Here is a 15,650-nt window from a genome sequence, read left to right on the forward strand (position 1 = left end):
AGTTGTGATGGGGTCTGAAGGAGAGCATCAGTTACTGGGGTGAATTCACCACAATGCAACATCCAGCAGACCCAGAGAAACTCTCTCTCAGCACAGCAAGAAAGGGAGGGTTCCTATTCACCAGGCTCATTAAACCTGTACGCACATACACATGTGCAAACACGCACACATGCAGACACACACATGTTGCTAATTTATTTATCTATATTAAGAAATATGGAGCCAGGCATGGTGGTTCACACCTGTAATCCTAGCACTTTGGGAGGGTGAGGCGGGCAATCGCTTGAGCCTAGGAGTTCAAGGCCAGCCTGGGCAATGCAGCAAGGCCTTGTCTCTAGAAAATTTAAAAAAAAAAAAAAAAATTAGCTGGGCATGGTAGCATGTGCCTGTAGTTCCAGCTACTCAGGAGGCTGAGGCGGCAGGTTCTCTTGAGCTAAGGAGTTCGAGGCTGCAGTGAGCTATGACTGTACCACTGCACTGCAGCCTGGGCAACAGGGTGAGACCCTGTCTCTAAAAAAAAAAAAAAATATATATATATATATATATATATATATATATATTTAGGCAAAAATCCTCATGCTCCAATATTTGTAGACAGGTTGATTTGGGAAGCCAAACTCTAGTCTGAAAGGTGCTTGGCAACCATGGAACAAGGAAGTATTAGATGGACAGAATTCATCTTCACAGTGGGGAAATACCTGACCCCTAACCACTGGCTTCACCCTTTCTGTAGGACAGGGCTTAGATGAATGTTTCAAAGTGAGCATCTGTGCCAGTTTTGCATGGAGCTTGCTTTGCTGATAGACACAAGTTTTCTTTAAACATGCTAATACCTTCCATCAAGCCTGCTTCAACCCGGAAGCCGTTCTTTCTCATTAAAATGCATTTGCATATCTTTGTTTTGATGGGTGTTTGCTGATTTTACTAGTCTAATGCTTAGGGAAGTATCTACTTTGCCTGCTTTCCAAATTCTGGGTGAGAGAGGAGAATGCACCACCACACCATTGCCTCCACATATAGCCTATAAATAGGACTTGAAATCAGAAGTCCTTATTCCACATCCCTGCAGTCTGCCATAAGGACATAAGAAACTTTCTACTTGAGTCAGCACCTGGCTTGCCCATTTCTGGCAGATACAAGCGGGCAGTTTGTGTTGTAGTGTATTATTATCCTTCTGGACATCCTGGAAACCAGGATAGATATATTCTCAACATACCTACTTTTTCTTTATGAATTCATTGTAAATTATTTCCATGAATTTATTTAATCTTAGTTGAAATAAGTTGAAGTTATTTACAACTTATTTTTCCCTTTGGTAACTGCTATTGAGATAGGTCTCATATGTTTAATTCCCAACGATCTTTCAGTTGCTCTAAAACTATGTCTTAAAACTTCAGATCCCTATCATAAGCCATAGTTGTAGAGTTCAGACACTGTTAAGAAGCTGTACTCACCTACCCATGTTCTTCATAACCCTAGGTTTTTAAAGACATCACTAAAAAGTGCGTCACCTTCAGGCTTCATCCTTCCATCTGGAACAGTCCTGATGCTTTTAGAGTTATTTGAGTCACCCCTAAAATGGGGGCATGTTTGCATTTCACAGATGTAAAAACTGAGGTATAGTTGCTAATTATTTCACCCCATCTATGAGCAGCAAAGGAGCTTTTAAACCCCCAACACAGTCTGAGTCATTGTGGAATTGGTCATAACGTGCAGCTTATGGATTGTAGAAAGGCCTTCAGAGAGCAAGAACAAAGGAATCAAGGAAGCTGAGGTAGCAAAGAATGTTGGGCAGAGGCTCTGCTAAGAGTATGGCACTGTGAGGCAGGTGGAAAATGAGGTGGGAAGGTTATAGGTGGAGCTTCCAGAAGAAAGGCTTTTCAGTCCTTGGGAGTTATCATTGTGTGCAGCTAAGAGAGGCCTACAGCAATTGTGTTTTGGGGGGTGCATTTCTTTCCTCTTTCTGCTCCCCCCATCCTTGTGCCAAGAGTTATTGAGGCCTTACCAGGTGCCAGGCTCTAGGCTAATAAGCATTTGTGTAGACTGACTTTATACATATTGTCTGATATAACAATGAATCAAGGAGTACCATTTTCTGCATTTATTTCTATACTCTATTTAGAAATTTGTTTGGTGGCTGGGCACAGTGGCTCACACCTGTAATCCCAGCACTTTGGGAGGCCGAGGTGGGCAGATCATGAGGTCAGGAGATCGAGACCATCCTGGCAAACATGGTGAAACCCTATCTCTACTAAAAATTCAAAGATTAGTTGGGCATGGTGGCAGGCGCCTGTGATCCCAGCTACTGGGGAGGCTGAGGCAGGAGAATCACTTGAACCTGGGAGGTGGAGGTTGCAGTGAGCAGAGATCAGGCCACTGCACTCCAGCCTGGCAACAGAGCGAGACTCTGTTTAAAAAAAAACAGAAATTTGTTTCATACTAGTAAAACTTTAATAAATAAACAACAGCTGTCTGTATATAAATGTGTATATTACACTGTATGCTGTCTGAGTTTCAAAATAAATTGACTAAAAGTATCCAGTGTTCAAGTATGATACCTTCTTTTTCCTTAAGTGAAATATTTCTAGCTCCTTGCATAATGACTCTCAGTATTTCCAGAAGGCTTTGATCAAGGTGTCTTTCCACTCCTTGATGTGGTAAAAAGGAGTGGAATGTTCATATTAAAGGTTGCCTTTTTTGGAGAGGTGTCCCCCATCCCTGCCTCCTCACTTGTCATTTATTCCAAAACTACATGAAAGCAAAGGGAAGGCCCTTGCTCTGAAAAGCTGTATCTGCCAGGGTTGTCAGCCAATTAGCATATGAATCATACTTACCAAGGGATATGGGTACATGTGGATCATTCACATGACATGAAACAGGGCCTCCAGACCAAGGACTGGCTGGGATCTACGAAGGTCTTAAGCTCTGCCCATGACTTTTATTTGTTTGTTTGTTTATCAATATTTGCTTTATTCTCCTTTATTTCTTCTTCTTTTTTTTCTTTTTCTTTTTTTTTTTTTTTTTTTGAGACAGAGTCTCACTCGGTCACCCAGGCTGGAGTGCTGTGGCACAATCTCAACTCACTGCAACTTCCACCTCCCAGGTTCAAGCGATTCTTGTACCTCAGCCTCCCTAGTAGCTGGGATTACAGGCATGCGCCATCATGCCTTGCTAATTTTGGTATTTTTAGTAGAGGCAGGATTTCACTGTGTTGGCCAGGCTGGTCTCGAACTCCTGACCTCAAGTGATCTGCCCGCCCCTGCCTCCCAAAGTGCTGAGGTTACAGGCGTGAGCCATCTCGCCCTGCCCTATGTGTTAATAACTGTTTAAAAATTTCCACCCTGCTAAGACGAGTCTCTGACTCTCTGTGCCTTTCTCCATTCTTCTGTTAACTAATCTCATGTTTTTATTAGCATCTGTAAGACCCATAAGGGGAAACTGAGAGAGCAAATTCAATAAGACTCCCTTGGTTTTGCAGCGGTAAGGTTATATGAGGTGTTTATGTAAAAGGAGCCCCCCCCTTTTTTTTTCCCCCTTTTGAGATGGAGTTTGGCTCTTGTTGCCCAGGTTGGAGAGCAGTGGTGCAATCTCAGCTCACTGCAACCTCCACCTCCCAGGTTCAAGTGATTCTTCCACCTCAGCCTCCCGAGTAGCTGGGATTACAGGCACCTGCCACCACGCCTGACTAATTTTGTGTATTTTTAGTAGAGACGGGGTTTCATCAGGTTGGCCAGGCTGGTTTCAAACTCCTGACTTCAGGTGATCCACCTGCCTCGGCCTCCCAAAATGCAGGAATTACAGGCGTGAGCCACTGCATCCGGCCAAAAGGAGCCCTCTTAACCACAGCATTTACCATGACCTGGGTAACTGGCATATTCATCAGACAAATACCCTGATGATCATCAAGCCAGTCCTGTGTGGTTTGCATATGAAGCATATCAGCTGCTTCATCAGGGGTGTTCTACTTTTATAAGGGGAGAGGAACAGTCCCCCTTCTCAGGGTAAACAGACCTTAGTGTGGCTTTTCTCCAGTCCACCAGGCTGGATGTTCTCTCAGGAATAACCTCCTGTGCCTCTGGACTACCGGAAACATCTGCATTTGCTCCACGGAGAGCTGTGGGTCCTGCATCAACCCAAACGTGAATGCTAGTGCTTTGAATATTCTGCAGTGTTCAAAACCTAAGACACTGTCACTCCCTTAGTTACTCACACAACACATTTGAATAAAGGTTCTTCAGGAAGTTTATGATACTGATCTACAAAATGAAATAATTTTTGGCTGGGCGTGGCGGCTCACGCCTGTAATCCCAGCACTTTGGGAGGCCAAGGTGGGCGGATCACGAGGTCAGGAGATTGAGACCATCCTGGCTAACATGGTGAAACCCCATGTCTATTAAAAATACAAAAAATTAGCCGGGTGTGGTGGTGGGCGCCTGTAGTCCCAGTTACTCTGGAGGCTGAGGCAGGAGAATGTCGTGAACCCGGGAGGCGGAGCTTGCAGTGAGCCGAGATCGTGTCACTGAATCCAACCTGGGCAACTGAGATCGCGTCACTGCACTCCAGCTTGGGCGACAGAGTGAGACTCTGTCACAAGAAAAGAAAAGAAATAATTTCTTCACACTCTACCCTGTGTTTTCAATCATTTCATGGTTTGCCTTTCACCCCACATGAACTGCCTTCTTGGTTACCAGAGTTCTTAGTGATATTGTCTGTAATCTCAGCATAATTTTGCCATTGGTGGGTGGCTTTGCAGTTAGTGGCTAGAGCATAGACTCACTGAAATCTGAGCTTGGTCTGACCCAGCACTCTCTTTTAATTTTATTTTAGCTATTACAGATAACAATAAGCGAGGGATTGAATATGTCGCCTTTTCTTATTAGTTTGCATTTCCCTATGCATCCAGTAAGCCAACTCCTTGAGGTAGCTTTTACCTTTACTAACAGATCTCAGCATGGTATGCTACTCTGCACCATGCGTGGCTGTTACCAATGCCCTGGGTTCTTGTAATTACCCAGGATAGAAATCAAGAGCAATCACCATACATAGCAGCAAAGAAAAAGTTTGTTTTGGCTTGTGCACAAGGGAGCCAGTGCTGAGAAAGGAAAAGAAACAGACTGCTCTCAGAGGATAGTGTGTGGGTTAGTTTTATAAGGTCTTTCCATGGGAAAGGGTTACATCAGAGCATGTATAGGAGAGGCTTTTCTAGCACTCACACAGTAGCTCAGCATGCTTCTTCATGCATCATATGCAACATTAGCATTTTAAATCTCCACCCCACTCATTTTGAGCCTTAAAATGAGGAAGGGTAACTGTAGGTTGGACTTTTTAAGTCTAGCTATGCATGCAGGGCTCCAGGGAAGTCCCCAGCCCCCTGAAATAGGAGCTTGTGGTTAATAAGCTTCTTGGGTCTTTTGTTATTAATTGACTGAGAGTTAGATAAGTTAGAGCTTGAGTGAAGGGCTTCTATCATTTTCTTCCAGGCCATTTTATTTATTTTTATTTTATTTATTTATTTATTTATTGAGACAGAGTCTCACTCTGTTGCCCAGGCTGGAGTGCAGTGGTGCAATCTTGGCTCACTGCAACTTCCACCTCTGGGAGTTCACATGTTTCTCCTGCCTCAGCCTCCTGAGTAGCTGGGATTACAGGCACCCACCACCATGCTCAGCTTAATTTTTATATTTTTATTAGAGATGGGGTTTCATCATGTTGGCCAGGCTGATCTCGAACTCCTGACCTCAGGCGATCTACCCACCTCAGCCTCCCAAAGTGCTGGGATTACAGGCATGAGCCACCATGCCTGGCCCAGACCGTTTAAAAATAGGGAGCCCACCAGCCTGCCTGTCTCATGACCATGTGGCCACCTAGGAATCAAAGTTCCTCATCCCTAACCCTTTCGTTCTTTCTCTTTCCAAACCACATATTTCTGCAAGCCAGGGCCATACTAGCAAACCTCACTTCTGACACCGATTGTATAGGAAAACAATTTTTTCCTTATACTTTAACACTTTTTCACTTCTAGCACCAGATGTGGGTGGGTGAGGAGGCGGGGTGGGGGTTCCCACATCAAGCAGTTCTTCAGTTCTCTTTGGACACCAACTGGGTATGCCACAATTTAACTCAGTTCTGACACTATCAAGTTAGCACAGACCCCACTGGTTAAGGCAGGGGTGTCCAATCTTTTGACTTCCCTGGGACACATTGGAAGAAGAAGAATTGTCTTGGACCACACATGAAATACACTAACACTAACAATAGCTCCTGAGCTTAAAAAAAAAAAAAAAAAATCGAAAAATCTCGTATGTTTTAAGAAAGTTTACAAATTTGTCTTGAGCCAGATTCAAAGCTGTCCTGGGCTGCATGTGGCCCATGGGCCACAGGTTGGACAAGCTTGGGTTAAGGGGTCAGTCTCACAAGCCTCCCCACTTCAGATGCCAGTGGCAAGTCCAGCTTGTCACCTGTGCTCCTGATGGAATGGCTAGAAATCGGAGGTTCCCATGACCCCCTGTTGACTTTCATCATTTGCTAGAATGGCTCACAGGACTCAGGAAAACAGTTTATTTACTGGATTATCGGTTTATAATAAAGGGATACAGTCTGGGAACAGCCACATGGAAGAATGCATAGAGTGGGGCATGTGGGGAGGGGCTCACAGCTTCCACGGCCTCTCCAGATGCACCATCTTCCCAGCACCTCCATGCGTTCACTAACCTGGAAGCTCTTCAAACCCTTTACTCCCTATTTCCCACTGTCCTTTGGGTGTTTATGGAGTCTTCGTTACATAGGCATGATTGATCAAATCATTGGCCATTGGTAATGAAATCAGTCTCCAACCCTTCTCCCCTCTTATGAGATGAGAGGTTGGACTGAAAATTCCAACTCTCTAATTACAGAGTTTTTTTACTGGAGCAACCAGTACCCCATCCTATAGTTATCTGGTGGCTTTCCAGACATCCCCTCATTAACATGAACTCAGGTGTGGTTAATGGGGCTTGTTATGAATAACAAAATATGCTCCTTTCACCCTTATTGTTCCTATCACTTAGAAAATTCCAAGGGATTTAGGAGTTCTGTACCAGGATCAGGAGGATGAAGAGGTGTATATTCCTTATTCTAGGTCACAATATTATATGGCCTGACTGCATCTTCATCTCATGACACTCTTGCCCTTGTTCACAATGCTTTTGTCCATCCCTCAAACACAGTAAGTCCATTTCTGCTTCAGGGCCTTTGCACTGACTGTTCCAGCTGCCTGAGAGTTCTCCTTCAGAACTTTGAATGGCTAGCCCCTTCCCTTCATTCAGGTCTTAGTTCAGATGTCAACTCAGAGATGCCTCCTGGATCGCCCTGCCCAGGCCAGCTTCTTCCTGGTAACCTGATCCTGTTATCCTCCATGTCAGGGGTCAGCAAATGTTTTCTGTGAAGGGCCAGACAGTTAATATTCTTAGCTTCCTGGGCCGCATGGTCTTTGTCACAACTACTCATTTCTGCTGTTGTAGCTTGAAAGTAGCCACAGATAAAATATAAACAAACACGTGTGACTGTTCCAATAAGTCTTTGAAATTTGAATTTTGTATAATTTTCACGTCATAAAATATCATTTTTTTTGATTTTTTAGTCAATTATAAAAAAATATAACGGCATTCTTGGCTTGTAGGTCATACAAAAGCAGGATTTCACCCGTGAGCTATTGTGGTATGCCGATCCTTGTTCTGTGCTCTCATCCTGTTATATTTTCATCATCTCACCAAAATCAGAAATTATCTCATTTATTCCTTCTAAAATTTGTTGTTGGTGGCAAAAAAGTTGAGTAGAAGTTAGAAGTAAGAGTTAAAAATATATTTTATTTTATTTTATTTTATTTTATTTTTTTTGAGACGGAGTCTGGCTCTGCCGCCCAGGCTGGAGTGCAGTGGCCGGATCTCAGCTCACTGCAAGCTCCGCCTCCCGGGTTCACGCCATTCTCCTGCCTCAGCCTCCCGAGTAGCTGGGACTACAGGCGCCCGCCACCTCGCCCGGCTAATTTTTTTGTATTTTTTAGTAGAGACGGGGTTTCACCGTGTTAGCCAGGATGGTCTCGATCTCCTGACCTCGTGATCCGCCCGTCTCGGCCTCCCAAAGTGCTGGGATTACAGGCTTGAGCCACCGCGCCCGGCCAAAAATATATTTTAAAATTGTCAAAGTGTTTTAGCAGCCTATGCTGGGCCTGTTAATATCAGAACGAATTAGATTTAGCCAAATTACAATGCATCTCTACAGCAGATATCAGCACTGTCACCAAGTCTACTGTCTCTGGGGTCAGAAAAGGCCTGGTTGATGTATATCTGGCATTTAGAAAGAGAAGTTGGGCTGGGCGCAGTGGCTCACGCCTGTAATTCCAGCACTTTGGGAGGCCAAGGTGGGCGGATCATCTGAGGTCGGGAGTTCGAGATCAGCCTGACCAACATGGAGAAACCCCGTCTCAACTAAAAATACAAAATTGGCCAGGCATGGCGGCACATGCCTGTAATCCCAGGTACTGAGGAGGCTGAGGCAGGAGAATCACTTGAACCCGGGAGGCAGAGGTTGCAGTGAGCCAAGATGGTGCCATTGCACTCCAGCCTGGGCAACAGAGCAACGCTCTGCCTCCAAACAAAAGGAAAGATAAATCAGAATGAATCCTTTTTTTTTTTTTTAAATGAAATAAGGGGCTCAAGCAATGATTTCTATTGTGGAAAGAGCTTGAAAATTACGTTTGTTAAACGTAACTGCACTCCAGCCTGGGCAACAAGAGCAAAACTGTCTCAAAAAAAAAAAAAGGAAAGAAAGAAAGAGAAGTCAGAGGGCCAGGTGCGGTGGCTCACGCCTGTAATCCCAACACTTTGGGAGGCTGAGGTGGGCAGATCACTTGAGGTCAGAAGTTCAAGACCAGCCTGGCCAATATGGTGAGATCCTGTCTTGGATTCTTGAAATCCTAACTTGGTCTCTACTAAAAATACAAAAATTAGCCGGGCATGGTAATGCATGCCTGTAATCCCATCCACCAGGAAGGCTGAGACAGAAGACTCGCTTGAACCTGGGAGGCAGAGATCGCACTGAGCCAAGATTGTGCCGCCGCACTCCAGCCTGGGCAACAGAGCAACACTCTGCCTGCAGAAAAAAGGAAGAGAAGTCAGAATGAATCTTTTTTTTTTTTTTTTTTAATAAGGGGCTCAAGTAATGATTTCTGTTGTGGAAAGAGCTGGAAAATTACGTTTTTTAAAGCTATTTGTCAAAAGATAAAGATGTCTAGTTATGTAAAAAATAAAATTAAAAAATAAATGTGTTGTTTATCTCTCCTGGTAGACTATAAATGCCTTGACAGCAGGTTCATTGTCTTATCCACTGCATTATCTCTTTCAACAGAACAAGTGTGCCTGGAGAGGTGTTGTGAGAGGCCATTTAGGAACATTTGGTGATTGAATGAGTAAATCTATACAGTCCATGAGTCACTACATCTGATAAAGCCTTCCAAACATCCCCCGTATATCATATTCCAGTGCCACACCCTGCCCAGGCCTTTGCCTCTACCCATCTGTTCCCGTAGTCATCTCTCAAGCCTTCTTAACTCCTTCTCCCTCACTCCAGTCTCTCTTTCCAGTTTACCCTATAGTAAAGTACAGTACCTTGCTAAAGTTTTTCTTTTATTATGGCATTTCTCTGCAAATAACAAAAAGCTTTCCACAGTATTCCCATGACCTGTGGTATGCTGTAAAGCCAGACTCCTCAGCCAGGCATGCAAGGCCCATACCATTCAGTTTACTTTGGCTTTTCCAACTTGTTTCTGAGCCTTCCCTGGAATGAGCCCTCTGCTGTCATGCCCGCATTTCCTCATTACCCCTGAAACTGCAGCTCATTCCCACTCTGCACCTTTGCTCAGGCTGTGCCCCAGGACTAGTTGATTCTCCCCTTAGTTGAACCCGCAGGTAATAGGGGTCAGTGGGCAATGAATGATGGGAAACAGGGAGAATGAAACTGGAAGGTAAAAAGCAAATGTGATCAAACAAGGCCTAAGTGGTAATCAGGTGGGTTAAGAAGGACTTAGTTATCATCAAAAGGCATGCTGCTTGGTCAGATTATCTAGACCAGTGTTTTTCAAACTACTGTACAGGCAAATATTTGGAGAATCTTGTAAAAATGCAGATTCTGGGAGTAAGTCTGGGGTAGGGATCTGAGATTCTGCTTTTTCTTTCTTTCTTTCTTTTGAGACAGGGTCTCACTCTGTTACCCAGACCGGAGTGCAGTGGCATGATCTTGGCTCGCTGCAACCTCTGCCTCCCAGGCTCAAGTGATTCTCCTGCCTCAGCCTCCCAAGTAGCTGGAATTACAGGCGTGTGCCACTACCCCCTAGCTAATTTTTATATTTTTAGTAGAGATGGGGTTTCACCATGTGGGCCAGGCTGGTCTCAAACTCCTGACCTCAAATGATCCACCTGCCTCAGCCTCCCAAAGTGCTGGGATTACAGGCATGAGCCACCGTGCCCAGCCAGATTCTGCATTTTTAACAAGCTCCCGGGAATGCACGTACTCCTGGTTCTCGGATGACTCTTTGAGTATCAAAGATCTAACTAAATTCTGAGAAAAGGAGCCTTATCCAGGTGGTTTGCGCCTGTAGTCCCAGTGACTCGGGAGGCTGAGGCAGGAGGATCGCTTGAGTTCAGGAGTTCGAGGCTGCAGTGGGCTATGATTGCACCACTACACTCCAGCCTGGACATGGAGGGAGACCCTGACTCAAAAAAAACAAGAAAAGAGCAGGTGCCTTGTTCATATGACTTAGATATGGGAACAGGAGGTGGTGGGCTGCCGTTAGGGAACTGTTTATATATCACGAGAACGCCACAAGAGTCCTAGACTACAATGAAGACGTTTCGTGCATTCTAAACAACTGAAAGAAATGTATGATGATGATGAAAGAGGGGGTGCTGAAAACCGAGGACACAGGTAAGTGTATAAGCCTGCAGCTTAAAGGGAAGAAACACCTTTAATCCTAGAATAGTGGCAGTAAAAATCACCATTGGGAAATGAAAAGATTCTCATGTTGGTTGGGCTGCCGGCCTGTCATCACACACACACGTACACACACACCCAAACACACTCACACAGATGCACACACAGAGGGGAGGCTGGTATGCTGTACTTTCCTCTGATGCAGTTGGATTATCTCTTTTCTCAAAGGGGGAACCTCTTCTGGTCTGCTATAACATTCAGTTCAGAATCTGTGTCCAGCTTGAGTACAAGTAATGGTACCTTACCCTAACAAAACAATAGGAATCCTTTCTGTCGTGTGTATCTCCTAACAGAAGAACAGGTAGGAAAATATTTTACCAGTATGATAAACTTGACTTCTTACACAGTTTCTCTAATTACTAGCCCACTCCTTATATTTTTGTCTAATCAGTAACTGGCCTTTTGATTAAGTTGGATGTCATTTCCTCATGGCTTAGCTTCATGCAAACTGCAAGTTATCCTGATAAATGATTTTAATGCCATTTCCTTCATCACAATCATTTCCCCTCTGCTTTTATCACAGAAGAACTTCCGCTTGGGTGACTGAACATTAATCTTGACCTAGAGTCATGGCCATGGTAAGTTGTGAACTACCTCAACCTTATCTGATGCCAGCTGCCAACAGGTACAGAATGTGGGCGCAGCGACTGTTAGCTTAAACAAAGCCTTGTTTACTCAACAGAGGGGAGGGAGGAGGACATGAAAAGGCAGATCTATTTCTAAACATCATTTAAATTTATTTTAGGGGTGGTAAGCAACTTGACCTTGAAAACTGATTCAAAGAGAGAATTATTTGAATTCTTTTAACATCCTGAGAATATAGAAACAAGTTGTAGTTTTCTGTCTACAGAAGCACTACATGTTTATTTTAGAACATTTAAAAAGGAAAAACTAAAAATTCTGCAGGTTCTACCACCAGAAGAGGACTGCTATCCATATTCTGAGGTAGCCACATCATTTCAGGCTCTTCAAGAGAGGTATTTCCTAACAATATGGGTGTGTCGGCCGCCTCTTGCTTTACATAGTAATCAGACGCCTTGGACCTTGGTTATCTGATCTTTGGAACAAGCATTGGATTGAATCCCTTTGAGAGTTCTGTAAAGTTCAGCTCTGAGGTGGAAGCTGAGCCTCTTAGCTGAAAACATGGGCTCTACCTAAGGCTGGCCATCTGCTCTCCTTCTCTCACCCAAATATGTTTCTGAATAGACAAGTAATTCTGGTCCATGGTCTTCTGGAGGAAGCAATAATAGAAGTGGAAATCTTATACCTAGAGAGGAACTGGAGAGCCTGCCAGCTTGACATGCCTTCCTTTAGGAAGATGGATGTGTAAAGTGAATTATCCTGAACAAAGAGTAATATACTCTTAATTTTTTTTTTTTTGCATTAGATGTTCCAGAAATTTCTTCATGATCTCTGACAGTCAAAGGCTTATTCATGTGTGCCCCAAATCTCTCATGCTTTAGTTTAAAATCAATTTCTTGCTGATTGATTCTCCCTGGCCATGGAGAATTTTTAAAAAATATTTATTTATTTTTATTTTTTATTTTATTTATTTTTTTTTATTTTTTTTTTTTTGAGACAGAGTCTCCCTCTGTTGCTCAGGCTGGAGTGCAGTCGTGCTATCTCGGCTCACTGCAAGCTCTGCCTCCCGGTTCACGCCATCCTCCTGCCTCAGCCTCCTGAGTAGCTGGGACTGCAGGCAACCACCACCAGGCCCAGCTAATTTTTTGTATCTTTTAGTAGAGACGGGGTTTCACCTTGTTAGCCAGGATGGTCTTGATCACCTGACCTCGTGATCCACCCACTTCGGCCTCCCAAAGTGCTGGGGTTACAGGCGTGAGCCACTGAGCCTGGCCTATTTTTATTTTTTATAGGGATGAGGGGCTCGCTATGTTACCCAAGCTGGTCTCAAACTCCTGGCTTCAAGCAATCCTCCCACCTTGGCCTCCCAAAGTGCTGGGATTATAGCGTGAGCCACTGTGCCTGGCCAACATGGAGAATATTTATTCAGAAATGCTTATGGTGCCCCTCCTTTGTGCCAGATGTGGTACTAGGACTCAGAATTAATGAGATGCTTTTCCTGTCTTCAGTAGGCGCACAGCTTTCCTACAAATGAAGACTGTCATCAAGTGGCCCTTTCCGTGTGCTTTCCACTCTAGGAAAATTACCTCAGTTGCTCTCATCTTTCCTCCTAAAACCTGTTTTTCTGTCCTGACTATTATTTATTAGACAGATAAAGGACATTTTAAAAAGAAAACGACACTATCCAGTCACGACATTGGAAACACCAACTATTTGCCATTATTTTATTTTAGACTTTACTCATATGTATAATGATTTTTCAATAAGAGTAATAAGAGGATAAACAACAGTTTTATAGCCTTTCTTTTCCTCTACTTAGTATAGGAAACAAGTTATGTATTCACTCTGATCTTATGCTTTACCTCTTCTCTATGCTAATGAGATAATGTAATGTTTATATTACATTTCATATCATTAAAATTATTTACTCTAGTGGTTATGTTTTAATTTTCTTCTTAATTTTTTTATTTTTATTTTTTGAGACAGAGTCTCAATCTGTTGCCCAGGTTGGAGTGCAGTGGCGTGATCTCGGCTCACTACCACCTCCGCCCTGGGTTCAAGCGATTCCCCTGCTTCAGCATCCCAAGTAGCTGGGATTACAGGTGCCCACCACCACACCCGACTAATTTTTTTGTATTTTTAGTAGAGACAGGGTTTCACCGTGTTGGCCAGGCTGGTCTTGAACTCCTGATCTCATGATCCACCCACCTCGGCCTCCCAAAGTGCTGGGATTACGGGCGTGAGCCACCGCGCCCTGCTTTCTTCTTAATGTTTAAAAAATGTGCCAAATTCTCTACAATATGTTTTTAAATCATTGTATTCAAGATTTTAAAACATGTTTTATGGAGGTATAATTTGCATATAGTGAAATGCACATCCTTTAAGGTTACTGGTCGATAAGTTTTGACAAATGTGTATACCCACATAACCTACTCGTGTATCGAGGTAGGACATTTTATCGTTCCCAGAAGCTCCTCCATGCCCCTTTCGTATCAACTCCCCTTCCCACCCTCCACTCCACACAGGCAATGCAACTGCTGTTCTGAGTGTTATCATAAGTTAATTTTGCCTGTTCTAGAACATCCTATAAATGGAATCATAGAGTAGGTACTATTTTGTGTCTGACTTCTTTTTCTGGGCATTATATTCTTTTGCAAGTCATCCGTGTTGTTGCATCAGTAGTTTGTTCCTCCATTCCTTTTTTTGCTAATTAGTATTCCATTGTATTGTATTCCGTTCTTTTTGGCATATATCTTCTTCATTATTAATGTAATAACAACATTTCATCAATTGTGATATGGCACCTATTTTTATCTATTCATTTTCATCATTCCTTCCTGTATCCTCTGTTTCCTTTGCCTGCTATCACAATGGGCCCTCTTGGGACAGAATTCCTTATCTTCCCAGAATGGATAATGGTATATTATACCCTGAAATTTAATCAATATGGGTATTTATCATGCTAACAGGGAACACATTTCTTGATCTTTTTCCTGGAGAAAAAGAGTCACTAAGAATGCTAACTGGTAAACAGAACCACCCTTGCCAATTCCTCTATTGATTCACCTTGTTATATATTAATCCTAATCCCACAGTAGTGTCCCTCAGCAATGTAGTTTGCTTAATAGTTGAATGCAGTGTTTGAGTGCCATCCAAAAATTTTTCAATACGGGAGTTCCAAAAGAACCTTGTGAAACATTCAACTCAGAAAGCTGTCTCATGCTGGGGCCAAAGGCCATGTTGGAGTTCTGACAGCAAGTCACCAATTTGCGTATTACTACTGATGTATAATAGAAGAAAAGAAGTAAAGTAACTCTGTTAGTTTCTTGAAGCTGCCAAAACAAAGTATTAGGTTGGTGCAAAAGTAATTGCACCAACCTAATAGCACAAACTGGGTGGCTTAGAATAATAGAAATGTGTTGCCTCACAGTTCTGGAGGCCAGAAACCCAAAGCAAGGTGTCAGCAGGGCTGTGCTCCCTTTCACACCTGTGCAGAAGTCTTCTGGGCCTCTTCCTAGCTTCTGGGGGTTTGCTGGCAATCCTAGCTATTCCTTGGCTTGCTGCTGCATAACTTCCGTCGCTGCCTTTGTCATACGGTGCTTGCCCCTTTTATCTCTGTCTTCTCATATCCACATCTTCTTATAATGACACCAGTCATACTGGATCGGGGCCCACCCTACTCCAGTATCACCTCATCTTAACTGATTAATCTGCAGCAGCCCTATTTCCAAATAAGGTCCCATTCTGAGGTGCTGGAGGTTAGGACTTCAATGTGTCTTTTTTTGTGGGGGAGATACAATTCATCCAATAACAAGTGCCCAAGGAAGTTGATGTCATACATTTCTACGTTCCTCTGTCAGACGTAAAAGGGTGATGGCCAAGTGCTAAATGTTTACCATATCTAGGACATGGAAGCCTGGTCTTGCAGCAGAGAAGGCCTATGCCCTGGGTACCTGAGGACTTGGACGGGCTTGATGTGGGCCACTATGGGCCTGAGAGGTCCAGGCCAGGGTGGTCTAGTGCAGTAAGCTCAAGTCAGGCTC

The 15,650-nt window shown here is 43.6% G+C and overlaps 1 protein-coding gene across 3 annotated transcripts in view; it reads left to right on the forward strand.

Moving 5' to 3' along the window:
* The window catches only part of ANXA4 (annexin A4), an 86,297-nt gene that overhangs the window by 27,384 nt on the left and 43,263 nt on the right, over nt 1-15,650 (forward strand). For all 3 annotated transcript variants that reach the window (XM_033239323.1, XM_033239322.1, XM_033239324.1), the window contains one exon: nt 11,549-11,603. In XM_033239323.1, the coding sequence (XP_033095214.1) occupies nt 11,595-11,603 (9 nt within the window). In that variant the 5' untranslated portion in view covers nt 11,549-11,594. The remainder of the gene's footprint in view (nt 1-11,548; nt 11,604-15,650) is intronic.

Source organism: Trachypithecus francoisi, unplaced genomic scaffold (genome assembly GCF_009764315.1).
Source record: "Trachypithecus francoisi isolate TF-2019V2 unplaced genomic scaffold, Tfra_2.0 Lachesis_group17, whole genome shotgun sequence".
In the NCBI taxonomy this organism is placed as follows: domain Eukaryota; kingdom Metazoa; phylum Chordata; class Mammalia; order Primates; family Cercopithecidae; genus Trachypithecus; species Trachypithecus francoisi.